We start from the raw sequence: 23,251 nt of genomic DNA on the forward strand, positions 1-23,251 counted from the left end.
AACCTATCCTTCTACGCCCGCATCCAGATCATCTGATTAAAAATGACAAGCAACAGTGGCCCCAAAACAGATCCTTGCGGCGCACCACTAGTAACTTGAGCTCCAGGGTGAACATTTCCCATCAACCACCACCCTCTATCATCTTTCAGCTAGCCAATTTCTGATCTAAACTGCTAAATCACCTTCAATCCAGAAACTCTGTATTTTGTGCAATAGTCTACCATGTAGAACCTTGTCAAATGCCTTATTCAAGTCCATATACACCACATCAACCGCTTTATCTTCATCCATCTGTTTTGTCACCTTTTTTGAAGAACTCCATAAGGTAGTGAGGCACGACCTACCCTTCACACAACCGTGTTGATTATCCCTAATCAAACTATTCCTTTCCAGCTGATTATAAATCCTATCTCTGATAACCTTTTCCAACACCTTACCCACAACTGAAGGAAGGCTCACTGGCCTGTAGTTACCAGGGTTGTCCTGACTCCCCTTCTTAAACAAAGGAACAACATTTGATGTCCTCCAGTTGTCTGGCACTACTCCTGTCGACAATGATGACATAAAAATTGAAGCCAAAGACTCTGCAGTCTCCTCCCTGGCTTCCCACAGAACCCCAGGCTAAGTCCCATCTGACCCAGGTGTCTTAGCAATTTTGGAAGATGTGAAAATAGATAAAACCTCTTCTGACAACCTCAGTCCCATCTAATCTTGTAGCCTGTATCTCCATATTCTCACTAACATCGCCCTTTTCCAACGTGAATCCTGATGAAAAGTATTCATTAAGCGCTTCCCCTATGTCCTTAGATTCCACACACAACTTTCCACTACTATCTTTGATTGGGCCTACTCCTAGTCATTCTTTTATTCCTGATATTCCTATGGAAAGCCTTAAGGTTTTCCTTGATCCTATCAGCCAGCAACCCCTCATGTTGCCTCTTGGCTCCTCTTTGCCCTCTCTTTAGATCTTTTCTGGCTAACTTATAACACTCAAGCTACCTAACTGAGCCGTCATTCCTTATCCTCACATAAGCCTTCCTCTTTCTCTTGACAAGAGCTTCAACTTCTCTAGTAAACCATGGCTCCTTCTCTTGACAACTGTCTCCCTGCCTGATAGGTATATACTTATCAAGGACCCACAGTATCTGTTCCTTGAATGAGCTCAATGTTTCAAGTGTGTCCATCCCCTGCAGTTTCCTTCCCCATCCTATGGGAAAAGGGCTACAACCTTTTTTTTTAGTCATTTGAAGACATTTTTCAGAGGTATGTCTCCTGATAATTGACAATTTGCTGAACAAATGCTTTCTAGTTTGAAATCTTGCTGGTTAGGTTAAAAGAGAAAGCAGTTTCATCCATTTTGTTTGAATTGGAGCTCATTTAAGCCATTCAGGAGTTAATATCCACTGACAGTCCTTACAACTATGTAAGTGTATTTTTGTCAGAATGATAAATTTCTTTTCAGATAATTTTGAAGTGCAGGAAATAAGACAAGACCATTATACCACCAGTTAATCAGGAGTAAAATACCCATTGCTATGTAATTCTAAATATATTTAGTTTTAATAGTTCATAGCTCTTACCGTTCTGCTGGTGTTTACTGAAGCCTGCACGTCTGCGTATCCAAGTCTTGTGCTCAGCAGAATGCACTTTGATCATATATCGGAAATTCTTTCTTACGCTAATTAGACAGATATGATTCTCAACTATAAACAATAAGAAAAGTTTCTTCGACAAGAGAACAGGGTGGTGATTGCTAGGTTGGCAAGTCAACTTTAATTAGCGGAGATATTGACACAGACAAAGCAATGGGGAACTGTAGGCTTCCCCAGCTCTTGCGTTAAAAATGGGTGCAGGAATTGAACATATTCCTCTTGTTTGCTTAGATGGCATGTCTCTTTTCAGCAAGTCTTTTTTATTCAAACACACAAGACTAGCTTGATTAAGACTGTTTTAAAGTCACCAATTTGAGAGAGTAAAACTGATGGTTTTACCAGAATGCCCTTAATGTTCTGTGAATGGAAAGTTTTGGGTTAAGTGTAGTTCTATAAAATTCAGCCAGTTATTAAGCCTAAGTGTAAATAATATGACCAGGTGAAGCAAGAACCTAATGCATCTGATTGTACTCTAATAGAATGTCTTCATGTTCCTGTTAATTCTCAAATCATTTATCCTTGTTGAAGTTATTAACACATGCAGTTAAGTGATATCCCTTCATAGTTTTTGATGGGCAATTCACTGTCTCTGCTTTCTTAGTGCATGCAGTGACAATGTTTGCATGGCCACCTGTGCCTCCAGGCCTCTCACCTGTGAATTAAGATTTCATAATTAATGCTTTCAGACTTTTTTTCCTGGTGTATAAAAGATTGTGATTAAACTTAACTTCTTCAATTGATAGTTGTCTGGATTGTTTCAGACATTGGCTGCTGTATGGCAGCCATGTGGTACATGGAAAATCTGATTTAGTTCAGATGCTTGGCCAAGTTTGTGTAACACCTTTTTGTGCTGGCAGAAATCCTGGTTATGTGCTTGGAAAAACAGGTTACATTGAAATAAATAACACAAAGAAAACAGTCTGCTTGACTCAACCCAGTCCATTGTTTATCTTCCACAAAATGTCTGAACTGTGGGTGTCATATTCTCACATGCATTTATTCTCTTTTCTATCTAATCTATTGTTAGGTGTTTCTCTGATTTCTACTTCAGTCACTAATTCAAGTGGTTTACAAAATCACAGAAGTGTTATGGTGCAGTAGGGCATTTGACTTATTCTGTTTGCACCAACTCTTCAAATGAGCTTCATTTACCTGCTACCAATTTCCTGCTTTATTCCCATACCCTTGCACATTATTTATATCCAAATAATCATCCAGTACCCTTTTGAATGCCTCCATTCCTCTGCGACTTCATTTTATACTCTTAACTACAGTGTGCAAAACATATTAATTTAAAATATTTTAACTTCCAGTTTGTTTCCTATGTCTTGTCTTGGACCAAGTCATGTTCACCTGTGACTCCTGTACTCTGACCAAGATTGGCTACCATTGAGCCACATCTTAAGTTGATGAGACTTAACTCTCTGTCTCTTTTCGTCCTCTCACCCTCACTCCTCACTCTGCTTATCTTTTTCTTTCCCTCCACCCCCCCACCTCTCCCTATCTCATTCTGTATTTCCAGGTCTTTTTTTCTTCGCTCTGGCTTCTGCTCTTGCTGTTTCTCATGCTTTCCCCTCACTTTCATCATGTTTTTCCATTTGTAGGTAAGTATCCAAATTTCTGACGTTTCTTCAGGAGCAACTTGTTTGACACAGATATTTTCACTGCTGTGCAGCTTGAGGAGCTCGCAGATGGAAAATTGTGGTGCTCTTGAGCCACTCCGTTGCTAAGTGTTGACAGGTTTAAAAGTGTGACAGTTTTTTCCAATAATTATGGACTTATAAATTTTTAATGGAGAAAGTCAACACAGAACCGTGAACAGGAAGTAGGTTTTGTCAACTTGCTACTGCCAGTCCTAGCTGATAAGAGCTATCAGTATGTTATTCCAGAGTTATACAGCAGAAACTGCTTTCTCCAGTCTGTATTTGATTTTTTTTTTCTGATCAGCTGTATTTGTAATTCTACTGCAGATTTTGCTTTTAATGCACCTGAAACAATTGTAGTATGACTGTTTCCAGATCATATTTGCTCTTGCATCATCATGGCATTAGTGATGTGACTTGCAAAGAAATTGGGGATAGTGCGCGAGAGAAACAGTGCAGTACTTTAAAGTTCTTGTGCAGACGTTGCCTGATACACAAACCCTTGATATTTCTTGATCTGAAATTTGCAGTTCTCCCAAAACGTCTTGTCGAAACTTTTTGCTAACTTTGATCAGTGACCCCTTCATGTTTAAATTCAAGTTATTTGTAGGTTGGCATTTTTATTTTCAACTCAAGCTCTAGAGTTTCAAAGCTTTATCTGTAATATTATGTTTTAACAGCTGTTGGCATTGGCAGACCAAAATATCAAGGGAGAAATCTTTGCATGCATTAATATAACATTTATAAGGATGTTTTATTACATAGCCAGGAAACAGTACAGCAGGAAAATACTTTAAATGATTTGGGTTTCAAGAAAGCGTCTGTGCTGTCAGAAGCTGTATTTAATGTTAATTAGCAAAGACTATTATTGTTTTATGTTCAGAGTGTTTTTAACTTCATCTTGATCTACTGCTGAACATAAATCAATCTTGTGATTTCATGGATATTATCAAGGAAAGCCACAGTAATTTTTCAAAGCATTGCAACCATATAGAAGTGGCATACATTAGTGCTTTAGAGCCAAAGTTTAGTTTTGTGCAATTCCACTTTGTTGTCTTTCCAGTACAATTGATATCAAAGACCTAAACTCCACTTTCTCTTTTGTTTTTCCCAGCGCAATTGATATCAAGGACCTGAAGATATTAGACATCCCACATACACAGATAAACACAGGCTTGGTTCAGCCCTCTGTGTTCACATCCACCAGTTTGCCGCACAGTACTTACTCCTCTCCGAATGGTGCCAGCAAGGGTATAAAGAAACTAAACACTTCAGGAAGTGCCCCACAAACCATTCCACGCCGCGCAGAACTCAAGGTTCAGGACTTAGTCACGTCTCCTCAACAGCATTCAAAAAGTTATGTGGACCGTCACATTGATTCTGCCCTTACCCCATCTAAAGCGTTTCGTCGGAGGCATAATTCATGTGAGTAGCTTGGGATTAGTTTATTTGAGAGTTGCATTGCAATATTTAAGATTCTCAATTTTATTTTGAACAGTGATAGAATCCTATTGGTCCTTACTCTTCATGCTACCAGCTCCCATGTCCAAAAGAGCATTGGCCACTATTTCCACTATCTGTAGTGGAATGCTGCTACTGGGCGCACATTCCCATCCCCTCCTTGTTCACCTTGAGCACAGACTGTTCCCTCCAGAGCACGCTTCTTCACTTCTGTTCCACTTCTGAAACTTCACTGCACTTATATCCCCACTTTCCCATGTAATCACCAATAGTGCAAGACCTGCTCATTTACCACCCTGTTCCTCACCAACCAAGTCCCCATACAAACCTTCCAAGTGAAGCAGTGATTTGCCTGCACTTCATTCAATCTATTCTACTATATTCACTACTCTCAATCTGGACCAGCATTATCAAAAACTGCCTGATTGGTTTCAGTGAATAGCCAGGCTGCAAAACCAAATCAAACCAGAGAAAAGCTGAGCTGGGAAAACTGGCCACTCCCCTTTTATTGTGCAAGTGCCTTTTTTAAAAACTTGAAAGCCTTTTGTCTGAGGCAAAAATCTGTTAGCTAGAATCAAACTGGCCCTAAAACCTTTCAAACTTGGACTTTTTGGAGTCTGTCTCTTTTATGACCTCTCTGGAAAAAAAAAAGCAAAGGACAACATAACCCTGTTAAAGGTGCAGCATCATGGCAAATGCGCCAATGAGACTCGATGGAAGTTGGAAGAAAACAACCTTTTCTGTTGAGGTACCTTACAGCCTTTAGGACTCAATATTTGAATTCCACAATTTCATAAGGTGAATACCCTCCATCCCACAGCCCCCATTGTGTTTTTCTTTGTCTGGGTGACTCCCAGCATAGCCATCCCATTTCCAACCCAATCTCTCTTGGCTTATCATCCAGACTCTTACTTTCCTTTTCAGTAGTATGTTCTTGCTTTTCTGTCGCCAAATGCCCAAATTCTTCTTAATTTTTAATCGATTGCCCCACTAAATATGTTGACAGCACTATTCTGGTCATGATTCATTAAGGCAAGAAATTGAATTTATTAGACATTAACAGAAAAAAAATCACTTCCAGTCGACTGTATAGAAGGGATTCACAGAAATTTGATTGCAGGGTGGTTGTCACGAATACTATATCAATGTCTCCAAAAATAAGTATTTCAGAGGCATTGAAAGCCTCATGGGTCACACTGCAAAGTGCATATTCTGAATTTGAAGGACCCTGGAGCATCGGAGGCTGAGGGGTGACCTTATAGAGGTTCACAAAATTGAGGGGCATGGATAGGGTAAATAGACAAAGTCTTTTTCCTGGGGTCAGGGAGTCCAGAACTAGGGGGCATAGGTTTAGGGTGAAAGGGGAAAGATATAAAAGAGACCCACGGGGCAACTTTGTCACACAGAGGGTGGTATGTGTATGGAATGAGCTGCCAGAGGAAGTGGTGGAAGCTAGTACGATTGCAACATTTTAAGAGGCATTTGGATGGGTATATGATTAGGAAGGGTTTGGAGGGATATGGGCAGGGTGCTGGCAGGTGGGACTAGATTGGGTTGGGATATCTGGTCGGCATGGACGGGTTGGACCAAAGGGCCTGTTTCCATGCTGTACATCTCTGACTCTATAAATACACTTGTATAATAAAAGCAATTGTTAAACTTAATTTGCATCAGGGATCTTAGTTTCTTGCTTTCTTAGTTTAGGCCCTGACTTAGAATAAGTTAGAATTTTAAAGAACTGCCATAAAGTGATGCAGCATGGAAATAGACCCTTCCATCCAACCAGCCCATGGTAACCATAAGCCCAAATTAAATTAGTCCCACCAGCCTACACTTGACCCATATCCCTCCAAATGTCTCTTATTCATGTATTTATCCAGATGTCTTTTAAATGTTGTAACTGTACCCACATCCTCCACTTCCTGTGGAAAGTTCATTCCAGATACAAACCACTTTGTATTAAAAAGAAGTTTTCCCTCATGTCTTTTTAAAATCTTTCTCTCACCTTTAAAATACGCTCTCTTGTCTTGAAATCCCTGCTCCAGCCGTCGGGCACCTCACGCGTAGTTATAGAGTAAATACAAATATTTCTGCAAGGGGCCCTGCGATTTCCTACTTAACTTTGTACAATGTCCTGGGATACAGTAGATCCAGTTCGAGATTTATCCACCATTATACTATATAAGACCTCCAGCACTTTGTTTCAAAACATCAGTGTTTATTTCCCTGAGTTCTTCTGCCTTCGTTCTTTCTCGACTGTGCAACTGACACAAAATATTCATTTAATATCTCTCCTGAGGTTCAACACAATGCAACCTCTTGATTTTTTTAATGGGCTCTACTCTCTAGTTGCTGTTTTGCTCTTAACATACTGCATTATGAAGATTATGAAGATGAACACACTGGATTATGAAGAAACATTGGTTAATTTAGACTTTTATACAAATGTCTGCAATTTGTTCTTGCCTCATTTTGCTCCACCAACTTTCAATTATTGCTGAATGATGCAGTGTCACCTGTTGTCCAGTAAGCTGAATGAATTGTGATGTTAGCATTTTCTGCTGCCAAGTTGTTGCAATACTGATGAGACAGTTTTTAAACCAACATAATTGAACAGGTAATCGTGCAATCAGACATGAAATATTACAAACTACATTCAAGTGTGAATTGCTTTATCTTGGAGAGTTGAGGGAACTACTGTTGCGAAATCCTAGGTGCTGGATGGGACACAAGGGAAGTGGTTTACTTTAAGTTTGACTGTTTTGCTGATTTACGGTACTTTACCATATCTGAGATTGAGGACCTGCAATCTTGCAGCCCATAACCTTCTGGTGATAGATATTGTGGATTAGCGATGTGCTTTTGAAATCTTGCTGCAATCTAACCTTTGGATTGCAGGCACTGTAACTATGTCATCATGGTGACTATGTGTGGATGCTTTAAGATTGAAGAGTGACTTTGAGATTTCAGGAAATGAGCCACCATTAGAAAAAGGAATAGGCGTAGGCTGTTTGGCCCTTTCAATAGGATCATGGCTGACTTATCATTCCTCCCATTTGCTTTCCTGCCCCTCCCTGTAACATTTGATTCCCCTACTGATCAAGAATCTATCTACCCCAGCGTGAAATATGCACAAGGATTCTATATCTACAGCTTTCTATGGCAAGGACTTCTGAAGACATCTAGCCCTCTGAAGAAATTCCTCATCATCCCTGTCTTAAACTAGTGCCCCTCTATTCTGAGACTGTGCCACTTCCTGTCAAGTATCTGACCTGACTGAGTTCACCACTGTCAATCTGTGGTTGGACCATTTGAACTTTTGTTCACTGGGGGGCTACTGCATGTTTGCAGGATATGGTGATGTGACTGCATGTCGCAGAAGAATGATGAGACTCCCTCTTTTGGCTCAGTAGTTAGCGTTGCAGCCTCACTTCGCCAGGGACCCGGGTTCAATTCCTGCCTCGGGTGACTGTCTGTGTGGAGTTTGCACATTCTCCCTGTGTCTGTGTGGGTTTCCTCTGGGTGCTCTGGTTTCCTCCCACAATCCAAAGATGTGCAGATCAGATGAATTGGCCATGCTAAATTGCCCATAGTGTTAGTTGCATTAGTTAGGGGTAAATAGAGGGTGGAAGAATGGGTCTAGGTGGCAAATCAGAAGGACTTATACGTTTAACGGTAAGGTCCTAGGAAGTGTTGCTGAAAAAAAAATCTTGGAGTGTAGGCTCATCGTTCCTTGAAAGTAGAGTCACAGGTAGATAGGATTGTGAAGGAAGTGTTTGGCATATTTTCCTTTATTAGTCAAGAGTATTGAGAACAGAAGTTGGAGGTCATGCTGTGGCTGTACAGTACATTGGTTTAGGCCACTTCTGGAATATTACGTGCAATTCTGGTCTCCTTCCTATCAGAAGGATGTTGCGAAACTTGAAAGAGTTCAGAAAAGATTTACAAGGATGTTGCCATAGTTGGAGGATTTGAGCTATAGGGAGGCTGAATGGCATCTCATATTTATCTAAATTAAACTCCATCTGCCACTCTTCAGCCCATTGGACCATCTGATCAAGATCCGATTGTAATCTGAGGTAACCTTCTTCACTGTCCACTATACCTCCGATTTTGGTGTCTTCTGCAAAATTATTAACTATTACCTCCTATGTTCACATCTGAAATGTTTATATAAATGATGAAAAGTAGTGAACCTAGCACTGATCCTTGTGGCACACCATTGGTCACAGGCCTCCAGTCTGAAAAGCAACCCTCTACCACCTGCCCTCTGTCTTCAACCTTTGAGCCAGTTCTGTATCCAAATGGCTAGTTCTCCCTTATTGCATGAGATCTAACCTTGTTATCACGTTTCCCATGAGGAACCTTGTCGAAGGCTTTACTGAAGTCCAAATAGATCACGTCTACCGCTCTGCCTCTATCAATCCTCTGTTATTTCTTCAAAAAACTCAATCAAGTTTGTGAGACATGATTTCCCATGTGCAAAGCCATGCTGACTGTCCCTAATTATTCCTTGCCTTTCCAAATACATGTACATTCTGTCCCTGAGGATTCCCTCCAACAACTGGACCACCACTGATGTCAGGCTCACTGGTGTATAGTTCCCTGGCTTTTCTTTACCACCTTTCTTAAATAGTGGTAACACGTCAGCCCACCTCTAGTCTTCTGGCACCTCACCTGTAACTATCGATGATACAAGTATCTCAGCAAAGGGCCCAGCATCATTTCTCTAGCTTCTCGGAGTTCTAGAGTACACCTGATCAGGTCCTGCGGATTTATCGGAGGAGAAAGTGAGGTCTGCAGATGCTGGAGATCAGAGATGGAAATGTGTTGCTGGAAAAGCGCAGCAGGTCAGGCAGCATCTAGGGAACAGGAGAATCGACGTTTCGGGCATTAGCCCTTCTTCAGGAATCCTGCGGATTTATCCACTTGTATCCGTTTCAAGATGTCCAGCACCACCACTTCTGGAATATGGACATTTTACAAGATGTCACCATCTATTTCCCCACATTCTATATCTTCCACATCGTTCTCCACAGTAAACACTGATGTAAAATACTTGTTTAGTATCTTCCCCATCTCCTGTGGCTCCACACGCTGACTGCCTTGCTGATCTTTGAGGGGCCCTGTTCTCTCCTTAGTTATCCTTTTGTCCTCAGTGTATTTATAAAAACCCTTTGGATTCTCCTTAATTCTGTTTGCCAAAACTATCTCATGTCACCTTTTATACTCTCCTAAGGGCTCAATAGATTTCTCCTGTCTATAGCTGACATATGCTTCCTTCTGTTTCTTAACCAAAACCTCAATTTCTGTAGTCGTTCAGCATTCCCTACACCTACCAGCCTTTCTTTTCACCCTAACAGGAATATACTGTCTCTGGATTCCCGTTATCTCATTTTTGAAGGCTTCCCATTTTCCAGCTGTCCCTTTACCTGCGAATGCCTGCTCCTAGTCAACTTTTGAAAGTTCTTGCCTAATAGCGTCAAAATTAGCCTTCCTCCAATTTAGAACTTCAACTTTTTAGATCTTCTCCATCACTATTTTAAATCTAATAGAATTATGGTCGCTGGCCCCAAAGTACACTCCCACTGACACATCAGTCACCTACCTTGCATTATTTCCCAAGAGTAGGTCAAGTTTTGCACCTTCTCCAGTAGGTACATTCTCATACTGAATCAGAGAATTTTCTTGTACATGTTTAACCTAAACCCGTAACACTATGGCAGTCCCAGTCTGTTTGGAAAGTTAAAATCCCCTATCATAACCACCCTATAAGTCTTATGGATAACTGAAATCTCCTTATGAGTTTGTTTCTCAATTTCCCTCTGCCTACTGGGGGTGTCTACAATACAATCCCACTAAGGGGATCATGCCTTTCTTATCTCTTAGTTCCACCCAAAGAAATTCCCCTGATGTATACTCAGGGCTATCCTCCCCAAGTACAGCAGTAATACTATCCCTTATGAAAAATGCCACTTTCGTACCTCTCTTGCTTCCCTTTCTGTCCTTCCTGTAGCATTTGTATCCTGGATAATTAAGCTGCCAGTCCTGTGCATCCCTAAGCCACATTTCTGTAATTGCTATGGTATCCCAGTCGCATGTTCGTAACCATGCCCTGAGTTCATCTGCCTTTCCTGAAAGGCCTCTTGCATTGAAGTGAATGCAGTTTAATTTATCAGTCCTACCTTGTTCTCTGCTTTGTTCCTGCCTGCAAAGAATGTTTGAATCACTTCCTTTTCCAACTTTACCAGTCTCAGATTGATCTCTTTCCGCACTATCTCCCTGGTGGCAACCCATCCCCCACCTTACTAGTTTAAATTGTCCTGAGAAGCTCCAGCAAATCTCCCTGCCAGTATATTAGTCCCCTTTCAATTCAGGTGCAACCCATTCTTGTGCAGGTTACTTCTACCCCAAAGAGATTCTGATGATCCAAAAATGTGAACCTTTCTCCCCTGCACTAGCTCTTCAACCACACATTCATCTGCTCTATCCTCCTATTCCTACCCTCACTAGCTCATAGCACCGGGAGTAATCCAGATATTACGACCCTCGAGGATCTTCTTTTTGAAATTCCTGTCTAAGTTTCCATATTCTGCCTTCAGAATCTCATCCTTTTCCTTTCCTATGTCATTAGCTCCAATGTATACAATGACCTCCTGGTCCCCCTCCCCTTTGAAAACATTCTGCACGTCCAACAGTAAGAGTTTATCATTCTATTAAAGGCCTTCTTTGCTCCTTCACAATCTACAGACCCAGAAAATTGTACCATCTTTTTGCTCTAAGGGCAGTGCTCCAGGCTAACTTAGTGCTTATGGTCTATAATTTTAAAATTTAAACGAGGCATATCTCAGTAAGACATATAATCAAGAAAGAACCCACTCTACTCATTACTGTAGCCTTATGGCAAGGTTACACGTTAAAAACTATGCACTTATATGTTCCTGTGCTGTGAGATCTCCCACGCAAGTTCCTCCAAGGTCAGCTGTGAATTTCACTGTTTGTTAATGTTTCTTATATACACTCTGATGTCCAGAGATACATGAACTCACACAGCAAAGGCAGTAACTGCAGATTCACTGCTGTGTCAATTAGCAGTGTAGGTTTCTTTTGCTATCTCCTTCACTGACCATGTATTACTGCCTTTTCTGATTTTCTTCTTTTCTTCTTTTATAAGTGTCATTGTTTTGATTTTTGCCCCCCCATAGTTCCAAAACAATGCAACAGCTTATGAAACAGTAATTGTTGCTCCTGGAATTTGAGGAAATTGCCTCCAACACACAAAATACCTCCAATAAGGAGCAGCTGTTACAGCTTCAATCTTTTCCCGTTTTCTATCTTGGATTATCCAGAGTCAGTTGGTCTCTTGAACCAGCACTACCATTTGATAAGATGATGGTTGATTTGGTGGCCTGTCTTTCCAAAATAACCCCTTGTTAATCAACAATCTGTCTAAATCAATTCTGAATATATTTACTGGCCCACCCTCCACTGCTTCCCTAGAAGGGAATTTCAAAGACTAACAACCCTGCCTATTTCGATCTTAAATGGGAGACTCCTTGTATTTAAACAGCTCCTCCACCCACAATTTCTAGATTCAAAGTGGAGCTTACTGAACCTGACCTAAACATCAGTAACACTTAATGTTGAGTCAGTGCCACTTGGTAGCAGCATTGACACTTCCTTCTATCGTTTTGCTGATGGTTGTGTATACGTTTTGCTGGTGGTCAGATAGGAATTGCTTGGATTGGCTTTTGTTTGTGCAGATAGGAGTATATTGGGGCGATGCTAATATTGGAGATCTACTGGAGCAATTTGGCTGGAGGGCAGAATTTCTGGATCACAGGTATTCAATGTAAGAATATTGGAGGAGTATTGTCAGGACCCATAGTGATCACTGCAGACCACTGTGTCTTGCTATCCCATGGTGTGAATCAACACCAAGACTGGCATCTATAATGGTGGAGCATACGTTTTAATTAGTTTATAGGCATCAAAAAAAATGTTTGTAGTTGCTCTTAGTCTTTGTTTTTTTTAAGAAGGAATTTTTCTTTGTGTGTTCTTTAATAGATCTGCCTCAATACTGGATAGTTTACAAAAACTCCTTTGATCATTTGGTGTTGAATGGTGTACAGTGCTTTATACTCCTGCGGCAGTCAAGTTTTTTTTAAACCCAGATAGCTCTGTGAGGAAGTTTTTTTTTGTTTTGGACTACTTTTGTTTTGCGCTTTCTTTGTACCTCAGTGTGGAATAATTGATCCGCCTATAATGGGTGAAATGTATTCCATCCCTTAGAGTTGGGTTGAAAGTAGTTTTGTGTTTCGCGTTTAACTCAAACCTAACTGGAAAATTATACAATCAGCACGGTCCAACTTGTCCACGCCAACCAGATATCCTAAATAAGTCTTTTTTAAAAAAAATTAATTTGTGGCACTTAGGTGTCGCTGGCTGGCCAGCATTGATAGTCCATCTGTATTTGCCCTTGAGAAGGTGGTGGTGAGCTGCCTCCTGGAATCACTGCAGTCCACCTGCTCTGGGTTGACCCACAATGCCAGTAGGGAGGGAATTCCAGAATTTTGACGCAACTACTGTGAAGGAATGGCGGAATGTTTCCAAGTCAGGGTGGTGAGTGGCTTGGAAGGGATCTTGTAAGTGGTGGTGTTCCCATGTATCTGCTGCCCTTGTCCTTCTAGATGGAAGTGGTCATGGGTTTGGGAGCTGCTGTCTGAGGATTTTTGGGGAATGTCTGCAGTGCATCTTGTAGATAGTATACACTGCTGCTACTGAGTGCTGGCGGTGGAGGGATTGAATGTTTGTAGATGTAGTGCCAGTCAAGTGGGTTGTTTTGTCCTGGATGGTGTCAAGCATCTTGAGTGTTTTTGGAGCTGCACCCATCCAGGCAAGTGGGGAGTATTCCATCACACTCCTGACTTGTGCACTGTGGATAGACTTTAGGGTTTCAGGAGGTGAATTACTCGCCACAGTATCCCTAGTCTCTGACCTGCTCTTGTAGCCGCTGTGTTTATGTGATGAGTCTAGATTAGTGTGGTGCTGGAAAAGCACAGCAGGTCAGGCAGCATCCGAGGAGCAGGAAAATCGATGTTTCGGGCAAAAGCCCTTGTCCGGTTGAGTTTCTGTTCATTGGTAACCCCAAGGATGGTGACAGGAGGAGATTCAGTGATGGTAATACCAATGAATGTCAAGGTGTGGTGGCTAGAGTGTTTCTTAGTGGTAATGGTCATTGTTACTTAGCAATTGTCAGCCCAAGCCTGGATATTGTCCATATCTTGTTGCATTTGAGCACTGACTGTTTTAGTATCTGAGGAGTTGTGAATGGTGCTGAACACTGTGCAATCATCGGCGAACATCCCCACTTGTGATCTGATGACAGAGGGGAGGTCATTGATGAAGATACCGAAGATTGTTGGGCCTAGGACACTTCCCTGAGGGACTCCTGCCGAGGTGACCTGGAGTTGAGATGACAGACCCTCCAGAACCACAATCATCTTCCTTTGTGCCAGGTATAACTCTAACCAGCGAAGTGTTTGCCCCCGATACCCATTAATTCCTGTTTTGCCAAGACTCCATGATACCATACTCAAATGCGGCCTTGATGTCAAAGGCTGTCACACTCATTTCACCTCTGGAATTCAGCTCTTTTGTCCGCGTTTGAACCAAGGCTGCAATGAGGTCAGGAGCTGAGCGACCCTGGCAACCCAAACTGGGTGTCACTGAGCAGGTGCTGCTTGATAGCACTGTTGATGACACCTTCCATCACTTTACTGATGATGGAGAGTAGACTGGGCAGTAATTGGCCAGGTTGGATTTGTCGTCTTTTTGTGTACAGGACAAAGCTGGGCAATTTTCCACATTGTTGGGTAGTTGCCAGTGTTGTAACTGAGTTGGAAGAGCTTGGCCAGGGGAGCGACAAGTTCTGGAGCATGTCTTCAGTACTATGGCGAAATGTTATTAGGGGCCCATTGCTTTTGCAGTATCCAGTGCCTACAGCCGTTTCTTGATATCTAATGGAGTGATTCGAATTGGCTGTGATGCTGGGGACCTCTGGAAGAGCCTGAGATGGATCATCCACGCAGCACTTCTGACTGAAGATTGTTGCGAATGCATCAGCCTTTTCTTTTGCACTGATGTGCTGGGCTCCTCCATCATTGAGAATGTGGATATTTGTGAAGCTGCCGCCTCCAGTGAGTTGTTTAAATTGTACACCAACGTTAACAACTGGCTGTGGAAGGACTGCAAAGCTGAGATCTGATCCGTTGGTTGTGGGATTGCTCAGCTCTGTCTATCACTTGCTGTTTATACTGTTTGGCATGCAAGTAGATCTGTTTCATAGCTTCACCTGGTTGACACCTTATTTTTAGGTATGCCTTGTGCTGCTTCTGGCATGTCCTCCTGCACTCTCCATTGAACCAGGGTTGATCCCTTGGCTTGATAGTGATGGTTGATTGGGGGATATGCCGGGATACGAGGTGGCAGATTGAGCTGGAGTACAATTCTCTGTCTTTGGCCCACAGCACCTCATTGACGCCCTGTCTTGAGCTGGTAGATCGGTTCAGAGTCTGTCCCATTTAGCATGGCGATAGTGCCAAGCAATACAATGAAGGTTATTCTCAATGAGAAGGTGGGGCTTCATCTTCACAAGGATGATGAGATGGTCACTTTTACTGAGAGTGCCATGGACAGATGCTTCTGCAGCTGGCAGATTGCTAAGGATGAGGTCACGTTTTTTTCCTCTTGGTTCCTTCACCACTGCCGTAGACATAGTCTAGCAGTTATGTCCTTTAGGACGGGACCAACTCGATCAGTAATGCTGCTGCTGAGCCACTCTTGGTGCTGGACATTGAAATCCCCTACCCAGAGTACATTTTGCACCTTTGCTGCTCTGTGCTTCCTCCAAGAGTTGTTCAACATGAAGGAGTACTGATTCTTCAGCCAAAGGAGAACGGTACGTGGTAACCAGTAAGAGGTTTCCTTGCCCATGTTTAACCTGAAGCTATTAGACTTCATGGGGTCCGGAGTCTGTCAGGGCGACTCCCTCCCTCTCATACATCACTGTGCCACACCTCTGCTGGGTCTATCCCTCCGGTGGGGCAGGGCATATCTGTAATGGTGGTGTAAGAATGACTGTGTCAGGCTGTTGCTTGACTAGTCTGTGGGACAGCTTTCCCAATCTTAGCACTAGCCCCCAGATGTTGCTAAGTAGGACTTTGTATGGTCGACAGGGCTGTTTGTGTTTTTGCCATTGTCTTTTCCGATTCCAAGGTCAATGCCAAGTGGTCCATCTTGTTTCTTTCTTTGTGACTTTCTGGCACCTGATACAACGGAATGGCTTTCTAGGCCATTTCAGATGGTAGTTGAGAGTCAACCCCATGGTGGCTCTGGAGTCACATGTAGACCAGACCAGGTAAGGCGGCAGATTTCCTTTAAAGGAATTCAGTGAACCAATTGGGTTTTTCTGATAGTTGACAATGGTTTCACGATCATTTGATTCTTAATTCCAGATTTTTAAAAAATTGAATTCGAATTCCACCATCTGCCGTAGCAGAATTCGAACCAGGTCCCCAGAACATTATTCTGGGTTTCTGGATTAATATTCGAGCGATAATACCACTAGGTTATTGCCTCCACTTGTCTAGTTCCATTTGGCCTGTATCTCTCTCAATCTTTCCTATTTATGGTACCCATCCAGATACCTTTTTCAATGTTGTAATTGTATGAATCCCTACCACTTCCTATTGCAGCTCATTCCCTACACTGACCACCCTCTGTGTAAAAATGTTGCCCCTTTGGTCCCTTTTAAATCCCCCCCACCCTCCGCTTGCCTAGTTTTGGAATTCCCCCCCCCCCCCCCCCAAAAAAGACCTTCACTATTCTCTGTAATCACGTCCCTCATGATTTTATAAACTTCTATAAGGTCACCCCTCAGCCTCTGACGCTCCAGGGAAAATAGCCCCAGCCTGTTCAGCCTTCCCCTATAGCACAACCCTGGTAACATCCTTGTAAATCTTTTCTGAACCCTTGCAAGTTTCGCAAATTCTTTCCTTTGGCAGCGAGATCGGATTGCATGCAGTATTCCAAAAGTGACCTAACCAATGCCCTGTACAGCCGCAACATGATCCCCTTATTCCTATACTTGAAGCACTGGCCAGTAAAGGCAAGCGTACCAAACACTGCCTTTACTATCCCATCTATCTGGGAGTCCACTTTCAAGAAACCATGAATGTGCACTCCAAGATCTCGTTTAGCAACACACCCTAGGACCTTTCCATTTAAGTGTATAAGTCCTGCTCTGATTTGCTTTTCCAAAATGCACCACCTCACATTTATCTAAATTAAACTCCATCTGCCACTCTTCAGTCCATTTGCCCATCTGACCAAGATCCCATTGTAATCTGAGGTAACCTTCGCTGTCCACGACACCTCCAATGTTGGTGTCATCTGCAAACTTAGTAATCATACCTTCTTGCATTCACATCCAAATCACTTATATAAATGACAAAAAGCAATGGATCCAGCACCAATCTTTGTGACACACTGCTGGTCATAGGCCTCTAATCTGAAAAGCACCACTACCACCACCATCACCACTCTGTCTTTTACCTTCAAGTTGGTTTTGTATCCAAATGGATGCGTAAATGAAGATAATTCAGTAATGGCTACGTGCAATTTAGTATGTGTTAATTTTACTCAATGCAATAAACATCATAGTTGATCTAGTTTTTCCTGTGTTCACTTAGCAGCCTATCAATGGTTGGGGAGGGTTTAAACTAACTCTCTGGGGTATGGGAACCAGGAGGTAATATTAGAAAGTAATATCATTGCACACAAAATGGAGGAGAGGCAAGTAGCACTGAAATAGAGAATGGTGAATTAGTGGGCAGAGTCAGAGTAAAAGCAAAAGTAATAAAGTGAAACATTAGCTCTACTGTGTATTTGTGAATGTATGAAGTACAGTTAATAAGATTGGAAAGTTATAGGTGTGGGATTATGATATTGCCACGATAACAAGGATGTAGCTGAAGAACGGGCAGGTCTGGGTTTTAAATATTCAAAGGTTACAAAGGTGTTCAGAAAAGATAGGAAAGATAAAACTGAGCAGGGGTAGCGTTTTTGTTTAAGGAGAGCATTGCAACACTGGAAACAGGAGGTTTGAGGGTTCAAAGTCAGAATCAGGTTAAAGGTCAGGCTCCAGCTAAGGAACTACACTGTAATATACAGACCAATAGCCAATGGGAAATCTGAAAGGAAAAGTTGCAGGGAAGGCCAGTATTATCGAAAAAAAACTTTGCATTTTACTGTTTTTCTGTATTATAAAGTACAAAGTGAAGAGTTGCAATTTACCTTGACCACCAATTTTGTAGACTCAGTTCATCCTTGTATCATTTGGACAAGGCTTTCTGTCTGAGCAAAAAAGTGTCTCTGGTTTTACCCAATAGCACAAAATTGAATGTGTTTATCTCTGGTTGAAGGGAGAGGTCAAATTCTGTTAAATTACTTCTTTCATTGTTGTCAATGCTCTCTTGCATTTTTTTCTATTTTTATTAGGTGGTTGAGGTTTTGGTCATCTCTTTTGTCAACTTGTTTTCATTCATGGGAGGTTAGATGATGAGTCTGTAGGTGATTGGCAGTACGTTGTGTTGTAAGTGATTGACTGCATCATAGGGTGCAGGCACTAGTTTCTGATTTCAGCACTACACCTACGTGGAATCTTAACTGGCGTCTTTTTCGTAGTGACTTGTTCAATGTGGGAAACCACTGTAATACATGGCATCAAGGAATATCTGAACAATATTTGTACATGTGAAAAACTGATCAGTGGTCATTATGTAGCACAATTCAAATGCTCTAAGGCAGTCTGGGGCCAAATGAACCCTGTGGAGAATCTTCAATTGTAAGGCATGGGTTCTGTTACAAATAGATGCTTCTTGCATTTTCCCAGATATCCTCTCATATTTCAGAAGAGATCTCAACATGCAACTCCCTTTCCCGTACCTTACAGAGCTGTGTGGTCTCATCCAAGGGACCCCCTCCCAATAGATGAGCGTTGCTAACAGATAATGTACCCTCAGTACTCAACGCCGTCCTTTCCATGTCAGACCTAAAGGAACAACTAGAAGTGTGGTCTCTTTTTGTATGAAATTTCTAATTTGAAAGAAATGAAAAGGTCCATACTGGGCAATTCATATTTCCAGGCCAACTTGTCAAAGACATCAATATGCCCCCTTTGAATAAATCACCCAGGCAAGACACGCCTCTAGTTGCCCATAGTTTAAACCCATCATCTCTGGCTGAAAGCCTGGCATACCAACTATGGGTGTCAATAATTATATTTTGGCAATATTGCTGTCAACGCCTTGACAGAATTGATGACTTTTGGGCTGTGGCAATATTCCTTAACTGTTCTCAGGCTAATAAGGGAGCATCTTGCCTGAGATGCTTTGTTGTCCAACCAAAGTGATTAGGGTCTCCCCGGGCCCAATCATTCACGTAAGATAGCAACAAGCTTAATTGATAGCTTTTGATATTTGGGAGGCTCACTCCTCTGTGTAAGGTAACTGCAATTTAGTCAATTTAATCAGGGGCCGCTTGCGATACCAGATAAAAGAACCGAACCAGCCGTTCAGTCTTCTAAATATTTTCCTAGTAAAGCAGAGGAAGCATTCATATAGGATACAATAGGCGGGGCAGAATGTTCATTTTAATGAGGGCTATCCAACCTAACCAAGAGATCGGAAGCGTCTCCATCTACGAAGGTCCTACTTGATTTTGTCAAATAAATGGGTAAAATTGGCTTTAAATAGCCAATCAAAAACAGGAGTAACAAACATACCCACGTAGAGAAAGCCCTCTTGCGGCCATTTAAAGGGGAACGGAGATCCACCCTCAGGATCAGGCACTCTTGGGACACCACCCATGGACATGGCCTCTGACTTTTTGCAAAGTTGATCTTATAACCCGAAAAGCCACCAAATAGATTGATGCATTGTATCAGGTGTAGCATTGAGACTGCTGGGTTTGATAAGAAGACAAGAACGTCATCCGCATACAATGCGATCTTATGTGACTTCATCTCCACTTCTGGAGCGGTTACGTTGTAATCCATAAGTATTGCCTCCGCCAGCGGTTAATAACCAATGTGAAAAGCAATGTCTTTTCAGCTACTTTCAGACGTGTCTTGAGCAAGCATTGTTGCTTACCTGTCAGTCGCTTCTTAATGGCTGATTAGGAAATAACCAACCCCCAGCATAGGCTTTAGCGTTTCCCAAAGAATGATGGGCTATTGGCTGAGCCTGAATTAATATCCAAAAAAGCCCTGAACCCAGTAGAAAAGAATTCAATAAACTTGCTATCTTTGAGGATGAAGATGTCCAGTTGCCAATGCCTCGAGCCTATCACAGTATCCTTACTCTTCCCATTAAATACACTGGGGCATGATCGGAAATAGTGATATTGCCAATTGCACGTGATGCGACCGAGCCCAGATGTGCTGTGGGGGTCAGAAAAAGATCAATCCTGGTATAGCATTTATGTGGGTTTGAAAAGAATGTGAAGTCTCTGCCAGTAGGGTGAAGATGCCTCCAAACATCTACACAAATCCCTTAATTGTTTCGATCGCAAAGAAGATATCAGCGGGCCTTTGGGCAATCTGTCTACAATAGGGTCTATGAGACAATTGAAATCTCCTCCTACGATAATATCTTGACTAGAAAGTGCATCTGTCAAGAATTTAAGGGAGTGGGCCAGGGAACAGTAAACATTTCCGATCCTGTATTCTTCTCCACGTATCAAAGCTTCAACGATTACAAATCTCCCATGTGTCTTTAATGCACTCTTTAAAAACTTAAATGAGAGATTCTTTCTAACTAAAATGACTACCTCTCTACTCCTTGTATTGAAAGATGAAAAATAAGCCCAGTCATATCAATTCTGTTGTAGCTTCAAATGCTCTGCATCATCTAAGTGTGTTTCTTGTAATAAGGCAACATCCGCCCTCTCTCCTTTTAAGGCTGGAAAGTACCTCCTTCCTCTTGTCAGGCGAAAGACTCCCCTTAATATTCCAGGAGCACCACTTAAACACATCCTTAGCCATAACCTTCTATAGCACCATTTAGACTCCAGAGAGGAAGAACCTGAACCACAGATCACTGAGCTTTAATGCAAAAGAATCCACATAACCCAATAACTACAGCCAACAAATCTAAGAAGCTTGCAGAAACTATATACAGCAAAAACAGAGAAACAAAAAATCGCCAAAGGGACTGATAGAACTAATTTACTACCTATTCAAAGAAGGTACCTACACATCCTACAACCCTACGAACCATCCCAACCACCCTCCACTCCTTCCAGCGAGGGTTGCACCACATATATTGACCATCCAATAGAGAAAGAAACCCACCAAGATCAAGGTTAGTACTGTAGTCAAGTAAACTAAAAATAAATACATCACCCATCCCCTAACATAATTTGGGGATTAAACTTAAATACTCTATTCATCCCGGAACCTGACCAGGACAGGGAATGGGCGCTGATCCGGACCTGGCTTTTGTGCTGTGATCCAGTGGGCTCTTTCAATTGTTATCCTTCCCTTCTCAGCCTCCAAACCGAGGAATTCTGGGAATCACTTCTCGATAAATCCCACCAGCTGTTCACCTTCCATCCCCTCCAGTATGCCAACAACGTGTAGGTCCTTTCTTATGCTCCTGTTTTAGAGATCGTCCTCCAGGTCCAACGGACCACGGACCTGTTTCTCCAGGGTTTCAATCTGGCACTTGGAGGAGTCAGTCTCTGCCTCTACCCCTGCAGCCCAGTGCTCGAGCTTCCCAAGTCGTGCAGCATATCAGACACAGGAGCCAGCCTCTCTTTTTTTTACCCTGGATCTGCCTCCCGAGGACCTCAAGATTTGGCCAGCTCCTCAACCAGGGTCTGGTGAATAAGGGAGCCCGCTGCTTCAGAAGGCTGGGCCATGGCCCCGGTCCTGTGTGAGCTTCCTCCTTGTTTTGGCATTCTCCAGCTGCAAGGACAAAGGAAGTCGATTTTTTCAGGTTTCTGGTTCCTTTTGTGGTGTTTTTACTCGCACTGAAATGTTTGAGATGGGTACTGGCTCTGTCTGGTCGGTTTTGCAGCACGGAGCCCAGCAAATGCAACCCTAACAGGACGCTGTCATCTTGGATCCCAGATGTGAAATTTGTAATATGGTTCGATGATTTACCCCAATGTACAATCAAGGGCAGGAGTTTTAATTGCTTAAGAAGGGCCTCAGGTAGTGTTGTAGAACAGAGACACCTAGGGGTTCAAGTATATAATTCTTTTGAAGTTTGCATCACATGTAGACAGGGTAAATGATTAAAATACATTTAGCATGCTTGCATTCATTGCATAAACCTTTCAGTATAGGAGTTGGAATGTTATGTTGAGGTTGTACAGGATGTTGGTGAGGCATTGGCTGGAGTGCTGTGTCCAGTTCTGGTTGTCATGTTAAAAGAAAAATATTAGCAGGAGAGGGTGCAGAAGAGATTTACTAGAATGCTGCTGAAAATGGAAGGTTTGAGTTATAAGGAAAGGTGCAGCGTTCTTTTCACTGGAGTGACCTTATCTTATACCTTATAAGATCATGAGGGACATAGATAAGGTGAATGCCAGGTGTTTTTTTTCTCTAGGATGGGGGATTATTTTTATGGGGCATACTTTTAAGATCAGGGGAAGAATATTTAAAGATACGAGGGCAATTTTTTAAACTGTGGTTCATGCGTAGAGTGAGGAAGTGATGGATGCAGGTAGTTATGTTTAAAATACATTTGGATAAGTACATGAATAAGAAATGTTTGGAGGGATATGGACCAAATGCAGACCGGTGGGGATTAGTTTAGTTTAGTTTAGGATTATGGTCGGCATGGAGTGGATGGACCGAAGGATCAGTTTTTGTCCTGTATGACACTGACACTATCAGACAGGATATCTGGCTGAGGACTTTTTGGAGGCAAAATTCCCACCAGACTGGAAGTAGTCTGCAGACATTAATATTCTCTTTCATTTTGTACTTCCTTTTGGTTTTAAGAAAGATTTATGTCAGTGTTATTGTTGGAATCTGGTATCAGAGGAACTCTGAGTATTCATAGATGTTAGTGTACTACTTTGCTTTTTAACAGGACTGTATATAACATGGTTTTAGTCCTTGATTGTGTTAAATCACCTGGCTGTAGATAGGTTTTATGAATCAATATTTTATAATTTTAGTCATAATGAAAAGTCAACATACTACATCTTTGTAGATTTGAAACCAACTAAATGTCCAAAACTAAGTGTTTTAATAATGTTAAATGTCACTCAACACCAGGTTATAGTCCAACAGGTCTACTTGGAAGCACGAGCTTTCAAGGTGTTGCTCCTTCATCAGGTGATTGAAGAACAGGACTCACGACACAATTTATAGCAAAAGGATTACAGTGTCATGGAGCTGTAATGATATATTAAACTGGT

The 23,251-nt window shown here is 42.0% G+C and overlaps 1 protein-coding gene across 2 annotated transcripts in view; it reads left to right on the top strand.

Annotated features, from left to right (window-relative positions):
* Positions 1-23,251, top strand: part of edc3 (enhancer of mRNA decapping 3 homolog (S. cerevisiae)) — a 120,019-nt gene that overhangs the window by 9,493 nt on the left and 87,275 nt on the right. For both annotated transcript variants that reach the window (XM_043680252.2, XM_043680253.2), the window contains exon 3: positions 4,410-4,720. In XM_043680252.2, the coding sequence (XP_043536187.1) occupies positions 4,410-4,720 (311 nt within the window). The remainder of the gene's footprint in view (positions 1-4,409; positions 4,721-23,251) is intronic.

This window comes from Chiloscyllium plagiosum, unplaced genomic scaffold (assembly GCF_037043375.1).
Source record: "Chiloscyllium plagiosum isolate Xiang-an unplaced genomic scaffold, Cpla_swu_hap1 HiC_scaffold_42, whole genome shotgun sequence".
NCBI classification, from domain to species: domain Eukaryota; kingdom Metazoa; phylum Chordata; class Chondrichthyes; order Orectolobiformes; family Hemiscylliidae; genus Chiloscyllium; species Chiloscyllium plagiosum.